Raw genomic sequence first — 11,570 nt, forward strand, 5'->3', positions numbered from 1 at the left:
CCCCAAAGCGCTATGAATTTGGTTTGTCTGTATCAAACATACTATAGCTATATATATATATAGCATACTATAACCTATTGCCATGGAAAGGGAATCATCGTTAACAAACTCTCCGCTCTTTTCCGCAGAGTTTTATCTTCTAAGTCAAGCCAACGATCTAACATGGGCATTCCTGTTTCTACCAAATTTCTGCCTTGGTCAGGGTATAAACAACATTTTGGACAACTATAATGCCTTGAATATCCTTTCTCCCAACTGCAAGACGAACTGCAGTGGAATACACCCACAAGGAATCCCCGACAGGTAACCTAATAATTAGCAATTATTGAATGAGGCTGAGTAGGATATAAAGAATTCTGCAGGTCGAGGAGGGTGTTATCTACCAAGGCCGAAGGCCGAGGTGGATAACATCCTCCGAATTGCCAGCAGCAGGTTATGGTGAATTATGCGTGTGGTTTTAACCAATCAGAAACGGGGAAATATTTTGAATGAATGATAATATTAATTATTGTAGGGTCAGATTTCAATAGGCTCAAGCCAGCGTTTTGTAATCACACTAATTCATAAAACGATTGTGCTTTCATGAGTAAGTGTCGACTAGAAGTTATTCAGCAGGGGAATTTAGAAGGTAACTCGCGCCCTCTACAGAAAGTGAAATGACCCGTTCCTATTAATAATAAGAGATTACGAATCGAGGATGGTGCCGTTAGATTGCACGACTTGCGTACTGAGTCGACGACGACGTTAGTGAGGACGAATTGTCGGAAAATAGCAGAACGGGAGGTGAGCTGTCAAAGTTTCTCTCGATGCTCCAAGTTATTTTGCCTGATAAATGAAGTATCGCATTTGAGAGCATATTCTGGGCAAGCATATTTTAAGAGCATATTCTGGGCAAACCAACGGCGCCTTCGTGCAAACCTCGTCTAATCATAAGCTCCCTAATTATTTGAAGGTGGCGAAGACCTCCTTCTGAGATTTTGTGAAGGGACTAATTCCTCTGGCCCCAATTCCGGCTTAGTGTTCCAAATTCCACTGGTCACGTCGTCGAAACACATATCGCATTTTCATTTAAGCTTTTTTTCATTCAGATTTCAGTCATAAGGGACCTTAAGCATGACACGAAAATACAGGCTTGTCCCAGTTTCAATTTGTTTCCTTCTAAACAATCACTGAGACTGAAACTCCGTTCTTCGTATTGAGTATTTCCAGCATTATTTGGTGGAAGAAATTAGCACGGTATCATGGCAACCAAAATTAGAGCTTACAGTTTACAGATAATCTTAATTGCGCTGGAAAATATATAAAGGATGCTCTTTCTGGGGAAGAACTCCATTTTCAATACAATGTTTCCCGCTCTTTTCAAGCATGGCTTTTAGTCGAACATCTTTTCTGCACGACTGAAATCGCAATCTTTCGCATATTTAAATGATCCAGTATTATAAAATAGTCCACATATCATTCATTAATTAAGACCATTTCTTTGTAGGTTACAGTTTCAACAGAATTATGCTGCTTGGGACAATCCTGGTATTGGAAGGTACCTTGTAGCATTGACCTGTGAAGGATTTGTTTTCTTTGCTCTTCTGCTATTCATAGAGTATAAGTTGATACCAGCTTGTACGCGATCTCCTGCAAGAACTATGAACGCCGAGTGTTCCCAAGCCGACAACGACGTCTTAGCGGAAGAGACAAGAATTATGGCGTCAGGAAACGCAAATGACGTGCTTGTTACTAAAGAGCTAACCAAGACGTTTGCGGCAAAAAGCTGTAAGTTCAAGTTCTGTTTAATTCGATTCTACTAGTGGTCAATACATCCTAGAAAAGTGATAGATCAATGCAGGGATCGGGTCGGTAAGCGAAAGAGGACAGTTCTATGCATAACCTATCGATGCTGTTTTAAGTAAAGTAAAGTAAAGCAAAGCAAAGCAAAGCAAAGCAAAGCAAAGCAAAGCAAAGCAAAGCAAAGCAAAGCAAAGCAAAGCAAAGCAAAGCAAAGCAAAGCAAAGCAAAGCAAAGCAAAGCAAAGCAAAGCAAAGCAAAGCAAAGCAAAGCAAAGCAAAGCAAAGCAAAGCAAAGCAAAGCAAAGCAAAGCAAAGCAAAGCAAAGCAAAGCAAAGCAAAGCAAAGCAAAGCAAAGCAAAGCAAAGCAAAGCAAGCAAAGGAAGCAAAGCAAGCAAAGCAAGCAAAGCAAGCCAAGCAAAGCCAGGCAAAGCCAGGCAAAACAAGCAAAGCAAGCAAAGCAAGCAAAGCAAGCAAAGCAAGCCAAGCAAGCAAAGCAAGCAAAGCAAGCAAAGCAAGCAAAGCAAGCAAAGCAAGCAAGCAAAGCAAAGCAAAGCAAAGCAAAGCAAAGCAAAGCCAGGCAAAGCAAAGCAAAACAAGCAAAGCAAGCAAAGCAAGCAAAGCAAGCAAAGCAAAGCAAAGCAAAGCAAGCAAAGCAAAGCAAGCAAAGCAAAGCAAAGCAAAGCAAAGCAAAGCAAAGCAAAGCAAAGCAAAGCAAAGCAAAGCAAAGCAAAGCAAAGCAAAGCAAAGCAAAGCAAAGCAAAGCAAAGCAAAGCAAAGCAAAGCAAAGCAAAGCAAAGCAAAGCAAAGCAAAGCAAAGCAAAGCAAAGCAAAGCAAAGCAAAGCAAAGCAAAGCAAAGCAAAGCAAAGCAAAGCAAAGCAAAGCAAAGCAAAGCAAAGCAAAGCAAAGCAAAGCAAAGCAAAGCAAAGCAAAGCAAAGCAAAGCAAAGCAAAGCAAAGCAAAGAACCTTACTTAATGTCGATAACTCGTAACAGTAATTCAACTGACAAACCTGAGGTCGACGGTGAGCTCATTTTACTCCCCCTCTCCATCAGTCATCCGTTTCAAGGGTTTTTAAAGCTACTTAAGCTACAAAGAACTGAAAGAAGTCGAAACAAGGATGTAAGAACCGGGGATCGAACTTGGAAGCTCTTGCTCAAAGGCCGCGCAATAACCGACTGTGCCATCCTTGCTCCTGTTGCGGCCTTGTGGGTTATTTATATGCCTTATTCTGTTGACAGTGTCATTTAACATACATTCATACTCCTATACTCCTCTTTCTTACGTTTGTTCCTCAAGTATTTTAGCTGGCACAAGCTGCTCATGCGCAATGAAGGATGTAGCACTTGCTTTCGCGCGCTTTATAACCGGACAATTTAATATTTAGTTAACTTGACATCGTAGGTGGTCCGCCATTGGTTGCGGTGGACAATTTATCCTTTGGAGTTTCTTCAAATGAGTGTTTTGGTCTCCTGGGAATCAATGGCGCTGGCAAAACAACTGCAATCTGCATGTTGACCGGCGAAGAGGCTATAACATCCGGGACCACTGAGGTAAGTACTATAATGTTATGTAAATTCTTACTGTACATGACAAATCGACAGTTACTACATCAAAGAGTTCAAAAGCTCATACTGTTTTTTCTTTATGTCGAGACGACCATTAAGCGAAAAGATTCATCTCCATCAACAGCAAAATGCATTCGACAGTTAGGTAATGATAATGATGATGACGACGATAGTCTTTACGGAGGTGTCAACTGTATTTAGCGCCGGGGAGCCTGAGTACTACTATATGGGAACACTGTACAGAAATAAATTCAAAGAAAAAAACTAACAAATCGTAGGTTGGTTTTTTAGGAGAGGGGAAAACCGGAGTACCCGGAGAAAACCTTCTCTCGAAGAGAACCAACAAACTCAATCCACACGTGATGCTAATTCTGGGAATCGAACACGGGCCACATTGGTTGGTTAGAGGCGCGCGCGAATGTTCTAACCACTCCACCATCCCTATTTTTCCTTCCTGCTTAGGAAGCAAATGTACTTTAAGCTAACAGGAGTTCTTCACAATGAAGAACCCTGCAAACACTGCAAACACCTGGCAACAAAGCAGAAAAAGAATAGAAAGCAATGGATCTTTACCCAAGAGCAACGGTAGTTTTAGTGGCTATAAAACCACTTTTTGCCGAAATAAATCTTTATGCAACACTGAGCCAATTGCTAGAAAGTGATGGGCATCATAGAAAAGAGCAAAGCTGGAAATAACAGTGTGTTCCTAACATGGACAGAGCACCACACCGGTTGCCAAGTGCCATACACCTTGTGAATGTTGTGTGGCTCAGAGCGCTATATGAACATATGAAGCGACAGTTCGGATTATAGTCCTTGAGCGAGAAGCTTGTAAACTCTCACCATTTACAGATGTTGCCACAAAGGAAGCAGTTTCTCCTCAGTTATTAAGTCCCGGAGTGTTCGTCCGGGTGGAATTTAAACCCACGACCACCCCACATGGTGGTCTACTAAATCAAATGAAATTGAAGGCTGTGAAAAGCAGTGTGATATCAATTTCCGATGAGTTTTAACAACTTGCAATTCCATAACAATTTATATTAATACTTCCAACATAACTCCGAAATTTCTAATGCGTTTGCTTGTCTGCAGATTCGAAGGCATTGTGGTTATTGCCCCCAGAGCAATGCTTTAATTGATCAGCTGACCGGAAGAGAGTTGCTCACCATGTACGCGCGACTACGAGGCTTACCGGAAACCATTATAGCGGATGTTGTTGAAGACCTCATTCAAGCATTGCTGCTACAAGACCACGCGGATAAAGTAACTAGTTTACTCAGGTATTTATGAATGTTCACTTGATTGTTGTGCATCAGAAGTGTTCTTTATCTTACAGTAAAGTCCCGGTTGAATAAAACCCCAACCTCGTTTTTTTATAATCGTTGGCTAATATCATTGCAAGATTGAGGAGCGAGGATGGCACAGTCGGTCAGTGCGATTCCCGGATCTCACATCCTTGTTTCGACTTCTTTCCGTTCTGTGTAGCTTGAGTAGCTTTAAATACCCGTAAAACGGAGCACTGATGGCGAGGGGGGAGTAAAATGAGCGCACCGTCGACCTCAGGTTTGTCAGTTGAATTGCTGTTACGAGTTATCGGCGTTAAATATGGTTGCTATTATTACTTTTACTTTAGATTCTGGTGCACTGGCGAAGTTGTCAGAGTTTGTAATTAGAAGAGTAGAGCGACGGTGAATATCAAATATCGGAATAATAAAACAATTGCTCAGTTTAAAATTTCGACTGCATAGCTTGCGTAAAAAATATAGACAATAATAGCATTTCTTGGATTGGAGCGCGAGTACAACTGGGGCAGCGAGCTTCGGTACTGAGTATGTGCACTAAGACAAAATTTGATCTCAAAACCTCATACGCATTCTCATAAGAGAAAACTGGTACAATTTGTACGCCTCCTTCAATCTAAAGATCGCTCTTGGTGGATTTGCAATCACAATCCAAGAAATAAATCAAAGACAATGCACAGGTGTTAGTGGGCAATAATTGCGTTGTTTTTTTCGCTTCTACACTCTTAATATTTCACTAAATCGTTACGCGCAGAGTCCGAAGCGAATTGAATTCAAACTCAAACTCCTGTTTTCATTTTTTTCACCTGTCATCAATCTCAAGAAAAGGACAAGTGAAAAATGGCCTGAAGTTAAAAATATTCACCTTTTATTGAAAGAAATATTTTAATACCACTGAATGTTTTTTTTTCAATTGTATCACCTTATCGTTATTAATCGACAATTGTGTTTTTTTTATCATTATCCATTCATTCACAGTGGAGGTAACAGGCGCAAGTTAAGTGCTGCTATAGCTATGATAGGAGACCCTCCAGTGGTGATATTGGATGAGCCTACCAAGGGTATGGACCCAGTAGCAAGAAGGTTGTTCTGGAATGTTCTATCACGTTATCAAGCTAAAGGAGGCGGCATCTTGTTAACGACACAAAGGCAAGTGTAGCAAGCGAAGTAAAATGAGTTTAGTACGTCAGTTGAAAACAGGAAACTGTGGTTACTATATTTAATTCGGTAATAATTTAATTACTTTTAAGATTGATTAAGTTATTGATTATCAATTAAATAATATTTAATTCTATATTTGGAATGAAATGAATATTTGAAATGCAGGTTGAAGACGAATGAGAGAACTGAGTGATTTTCGCACTTGCATTTTTTTTTCGATTGACGTCACGATCTAGCGCCCAAAGGATTATGGGATTGATATGCGGACGAAGACAAGACATTTTAGTGATGTTTGTCCCCATTTCAAACCCACAATGCTTTGTAATAATCTATTTTTATCAATTGTGGAAAATGCCACTGTCGCTTGTCTATAAAGCGACAATTGCAATTGCAAGTCCAGATAAGTGCAAGGATCTTTCAGTTCTCTCCTTCGTCTATATTAAGAATTAACTATGAGAGAGTGAGTGATGCCTTAGACATGAAAATGGGCGCGCATAAGAAAAGAGAAAACCTCTGACCAGGGTGGAGCCGGTGATCCCACGACACTCTTGCTCTACAGATTGTGCTCACGAGGCCAGACGGGATCAAGGTGTGGGTAGTTATCTGCTCCTGGTGAAAACGTTCCTGTTAAAAACGAGAACATGCACCGAGGGCTTCCTCACATGGTAAAACCATTTGAAGATGTCATTTATGTTAAACCAGGCCTTAGTTAGACCGAGGTTTACCTCAATAACGTTATAGAAGTGAGATGTTTTAGTTATATCAATGCTTTCTCCCTAGTACATGTCCTTGCCTTCTGTACACTGCTTTCAAACAAAGAACAGCTCAGATTTGTACATAAGGGTTGGCCAGAACCAAAATGACTTGAGATGTAGTTTTGTCAAGCACCGGCTACAGTATGCTCAAATGAACCACCCCGAGTTTTGTTTTTGCTCGGAGTTGAAGAACTCGCGCACAGAAACCTATGCTCCATCAACTGGACCAAGCATTTTCGTGTATTGAGAAATCTGTGTATAGTTCCCACAAGACATCGAAGAAACAATCGAAGAACAAATTCTTTAAGTATGGCAAAGGTATCCGTTAAAATCTCATCCCTTCTACATCTTGATCTTTCCTATCAAGGGCACGTCCAAAATAGAAGCTAACACTGAAACTGGTCATTTATATTTTGACGTAAGCCACAATTTACACATAATAAATTGAATTCCTTGAAATCTTTTAAGGCTTTGAATTTTCTTTGTTTTTCCTAGTATGACAGAGTGTGAAGCTCTGTGCACTCGACTCTCCATTATGGTCAACGGACGACTTAAGTGTTTGGGAAGTCCACATCATATTAAGAACAAATTTGGTCCAGGATATACAATCACAGCAAGGATATCTGGTGATAACCCGGACACGAAACCTTTCAAAGAGTTTATGACAGAATGGTTTCCTGGTAGCGTATTGAAAGACGAGCATCAGGGCATGGTTTACTTCCACGTATGCAACAGACGAGTAACGTGGGCTCAGCTATTTGGTACAATTGAAAGAGTCAAGTGGAATTTCAACATTGATGATTATTATGTGGGACCGACTACCCTAGAACAAGTGTTTGTTAACTTTGCTCGAGGCCAGGGAGATGAAATCGTGTATAGTGAGACGTATAATCCTTTTAGCTGAATTAAACATGGCAAATCCAACTCGTACATACAGTGAAATCACGCTATAACAAGACTTGTCCAGGGGCGGATACAGGATTTTAAAAAGGGGGTGGATAAGGAACGGACCATTAGATATTCTAAGGGGGGCCTGCATTCCCCTGAATGGGGAAAATAAAAAAAAAAAAAGAAAAGCCATGGCTTACGAAAAAATATAGCACAAATGCTACTCTAAGAAAAAAATCGCGCGAGACCAAAAACCTGAATCAAACCCACCCCCCCCCCCCCCCCCCTTAAAATACCTGATGGTCCGTTCCTAAAGAGGCAGCATCGGTGTATTTACTGTTACTGTAGTCAAATGGCCGAAACCGAAAGAACTCAATTTGAACGACGAAACAACTTCACTATTAGTGTGTCTTGTTACAAGATGTTTCCTCCAAATTCACTAAACTAAGAATACCATACTTACAACCTGATTATTGACTGAGGAGGGAAGCTGACATCATTCGTTTTGGATGCATTGCCATGTACTTGTCGCACACCTGATCGCGATGGATGCAAACACTGTGGCAATGCATCCTAATCACAGCTAAGTCTGGAAGCCTTTCAGTATCATTGTGCTCCTAAGCCACATATGTACCCTTCTTACACAGGAGAACGATCGCTCCGCTTCCGTGCTGCCTATTGGCAGTACAGCTAGAATCTTGAGCAGCTCCCGGACATGCTGTTTTGACAAAAAGCATCTTACAGAGACATTGTCTAACGCCTGCTACTCACAATAACTGTTCCAACGAAAGAGTTCACTTTCAGAGGCTAATGAGATTGGCAGCAAGTGTTCCCACTTCCCTTGCAGTACCTTGGCAAGTTCTGCTGTTCTTTCAGATGACTTGGTAACGATTACTGTAGGAATGAGAGCACAAAGCTTATAGTGTACCTGCTTTTCCTTGCTGAATCGGCATTCCAGTTCCGAGCAGATGACGTTTAGGAAAGGTATTGCCACCGCCCGCTTCCAGAAATCTGCGACTGACTCTGCTGGGGTGTTATCCCGGTTCCGTACTCGTACGGATCGAAGATGGTTTCAAATGTTGAGTGTCGCTCGACCCATCTCGTTTTTCATAAGTTTTTCAACTTTCGTTTCTTTCTCTCTGGAGAATGTGAATCAATGACGATATTCATGAAGCTTTGTCGTTTCGGAGAATTGTCAAAGAAACTGTAGAGTTCACGACAGCAATCCATCATATTTTGCGCTGATTTTATCTGACATGCATGACAGATAACGAGATTTAGAGAATGGAGACATCAACCTTGGTACTCTGCGTCTGGCTCATACTTAGCAATTTCCGCTTGTACTCCTTTCTTGTTAGAACTCATTGACACTGCCGTGTCGTACGCCTGACCACGACAATTGGCAATATCTACCTTCTGCCTTTCTAAGCTATCCCTTATTGTTGTGGCTATAACTGATCCAGTGGTTCTAGGCAGGTCACACAGGTCTAACAACACCTCGCGCTGTATAGGCTTGGACGGGTCTGCAAAGTCAAGCAGGCGAAGGTTTTCATGACCGCAAGTGTTATCGTAAGTGTCTATGACAAATGGAAACACTTGATATATCTGTTGTTTTAAACAATCATGATATCGCACAGACTAAAGAGGTAGTGTTTTAAATGTTTCTAGAAAAATTTCGAAGTCTGTCGGTATCATATATAAATCAAGCTTTTGCCTTTCTGCAGTGAGCCTACGTACTCTGTACTTTAGTTTAGTTTACCCTTACCTAATTTACTGTATAATTACAGTGTGGGGATCGACTTATCAAACCAATCTTAAGCGCATAATTAATTACGCTTCAGAAAAAAGTTCTAAAAATTATTTCAAATGTTCCTTTCCATGCCCACACTGACAATCTTTTCAGAGATCATCAAATTTTGAAATTTAATGATATTTATTTATTTCAAACTGCTAAGTTTATGTTTCTGTATATAAAAGGCTTGCTTCCCAATACGTTTAATAATATGTTTACTCTTACAAACCAAAGACACTCATATATAATACTAGAGATTTTAATTGCTTTTATATTTTCCCTTGTCGAACAAACATTTGTAGATTTTCCATTCGTTTTCGAGGACCTCAGTTTTACAATTCACTTAATCAAGAAATTCAGAATTGTGAGTGTTTTTTTTAATGAAATGGCAAAATAAACTGAACTGAACTGAACTGAACTGGAAAGGAGCGGATTAAACTTCACATCAAATGTTAACTGCGCACATCTATCCACAACTAAATACATTTATTTATTATTATTATTATTATATTATTATTATTTTATTATTATTATTATTATTAACGTTTGCTAATTTCCCAATTGATATGCATCCCGACGAGATACGAAGGTAACTTTTCCTTTTCAATGATATGACATTCCAGGTCTATCAGTATGAAAATAATACATACAAATAAATATTTCAATTCATGCTTCTTACGTGTAATATTCGGAGATTTAGCGGGAGGCTCTAGATTTTCTGTAGCTTCATTGCATTCGGCTTCAGCGCATTCACCAACAGAACTGGCTCCAGTATTGTCGCTAAAATAATATTAGAATCAACTCCATGAATGATACTTTTAGCTATTCGGTAGAGTACCTTCAGTAGTAAAATATCATTGACAGTTTATTAAATATAACTTTTGCTTACTGTTTTTTTTTTAGAGGAACGTGTCAAGGGAGCTTTTCCTTTTCATCGTGTTTGCGATTGCTATACAAAATGGCAGCTGCAAAATTCTTTAATGGCACTTTGTGGAATCGTTTTTTTTCTGCTCTACCCGTCGAACCGTGTGCACTGAGCCAACGAGGATCTTGTCCTGTTTCGTCTAGTGCAGTCGACTGGCTTCTGTCGCGACGTTTGTCTTCGCGACGGAAGCCAGTCGACTGCACTAGGTGAAACAGGACGAGATCCTGATTGGCGCAGTGCCCACTGTTCGACGGATGGAGCAGAAAAACCAAAGTGAATCAAAGTTTTGAAAGCGCGCATTGCGCAACAAAGAATTTGGCTGTAAGAATCAAAACGAGGTTTCATACGGATAAACGAGTTTATTTGTGACTTTTCGTGCTATATATTACTTCATTTGACTTTTAACAAAGATATGGAAACAGATTTGTTTTCTATTCCACTTTTAATAGCATTTTTTTATTTTTACTCTTAAAAATCCATCTAGTATGGTTCTAGGTTTGTACTCACTTTAGATTCAACCTCCTTTTGGATCGAATTCAGCTGGCCTCAAATTAACCCGCGTTTCAAATCTCATTTCTGAGCAAATATCTTTCAACCACGGTAACCCAGGGGTACCAGCCTGGGCAGTCATTTGGGGCGGGAAGAAGAAATCACGGACAAAGTTGGTATTCCGATTCCAAGGAGTTCTAGACACAGCAATTTCAACAAAAATATTTCTTATATGCTCAACAGAATATCGTCCTTCTGATTGATCAGTGGCGAATGATGTCGGCATAAATAAGTTATAGAGTATGATAGAAGTTATAGAGTGTAAATACGGAAATTGCTATGGAAGCACAGTAACGGGAGCAATTCTGTGCATTTCGAGATATATGGTCACTCGCGAAGTCTTGTACTCGTCTACGGCTTTTGCAAATTTAGAACTTTCAAGACCAATTCGCTGCTCATAAGTTACGAAATGCACTCGCGTTTCATACGACTTCCTTATACATACAATGCAGTGTTTATGAAGTAAATAATTTTGCTTGCACCAAAGACCTCATAGAGATCAAGAATGTCCCGCAATATCTGAACAACACTTTTTGGGATGCATGTTGTAGCGCTCTTGCAGTAGTTAAATAATAAAATAAAATAAAAATGTTGAGCTTTATTTGAGTGTCAGCTGTATTTAGCGCTGGTGCACTGATTGGGGACACTGTATAGAAAATCAAATAAACTCATAAAATCGTTGGTGATTTTTTTTAGGAGAGGAAAAACAGAGGTTTATGGTCAAATTTCATGGCTTAGTTCTGTTTTCTTTGTCTCACAAGTCTCAAGGGAGATTTCTAAACAAAATAATAATCACATTTAACCATAAAGTCTCGTAGCCATGTGTGAATATTGATATATCCAACGTGGTCT

At 39.9% G+C, this 11,570-nt stretch overlaps 1 protein-coding gene and 1 pseudogene across 2 annotated transcripts in view; one reads left to right on the top strand and one right to left on the bottom strand.

Moving 5' to 3' along the window:
• LOC138058994 (phospholipid-transporting ATPase ABCA3-like) overlaps positions 1-7,494 on the top strand; it is a 29,497-nt gene extending 22,003 nt beyond the window's left edge. For both annotated transcript variants that reach the window (XM_068904480.1, XM_068904481.1), the window contains 6 exons: positions 129-303; positions 1,487-1,767; positions 3,184-3,332; positions 4,440-4,627; positions 5,627-5,797; positions 7,060-7,494. In XM_068904480.1, the coding sequence (XP_068760581.1) occupies positions 129-303; positions 1,487-1,767; positions 3,184-3,332; positions 4,440-4,627; positions 5,627-5,797; positions 7,060-7,468 (1,373 nt within the window). In that variant the 3' untranslated portion in view covers positions 7,469-7,494. The remainder of the gene's footprint in view (positions 1-128; positions 304-1,486; positions 1,768-3,183; positions 3,333-4,439; positions 4,628-5,626; positions 5,798-7,059) is intronic.
• A 301-nt stretch (positions 7,495-7,795) lies between these two features.
• On the bottom strand, positions 7,796-8,521 carry LOC138013723 (uncharacterized; annotated as a pseudogene).
• Between the last annotated feature and the right edge of the window lie 3,049 nt (positions 8,522-11,570).

The sequence above is a fragment of the Montipora capricornis genome, chromosome 8 (genome assembly GCF_036669925.1).
Source record: "Montipora capricornis isolate CH-2021 chromosome 8, ASM3666992v2, whole genome shotgun sequence".
NCBI lineage: Eukaryota > Metazoa > Cnidaria > Anthozoa > Scleractinia > Acroporidae > Montipora > Montipora capricornis.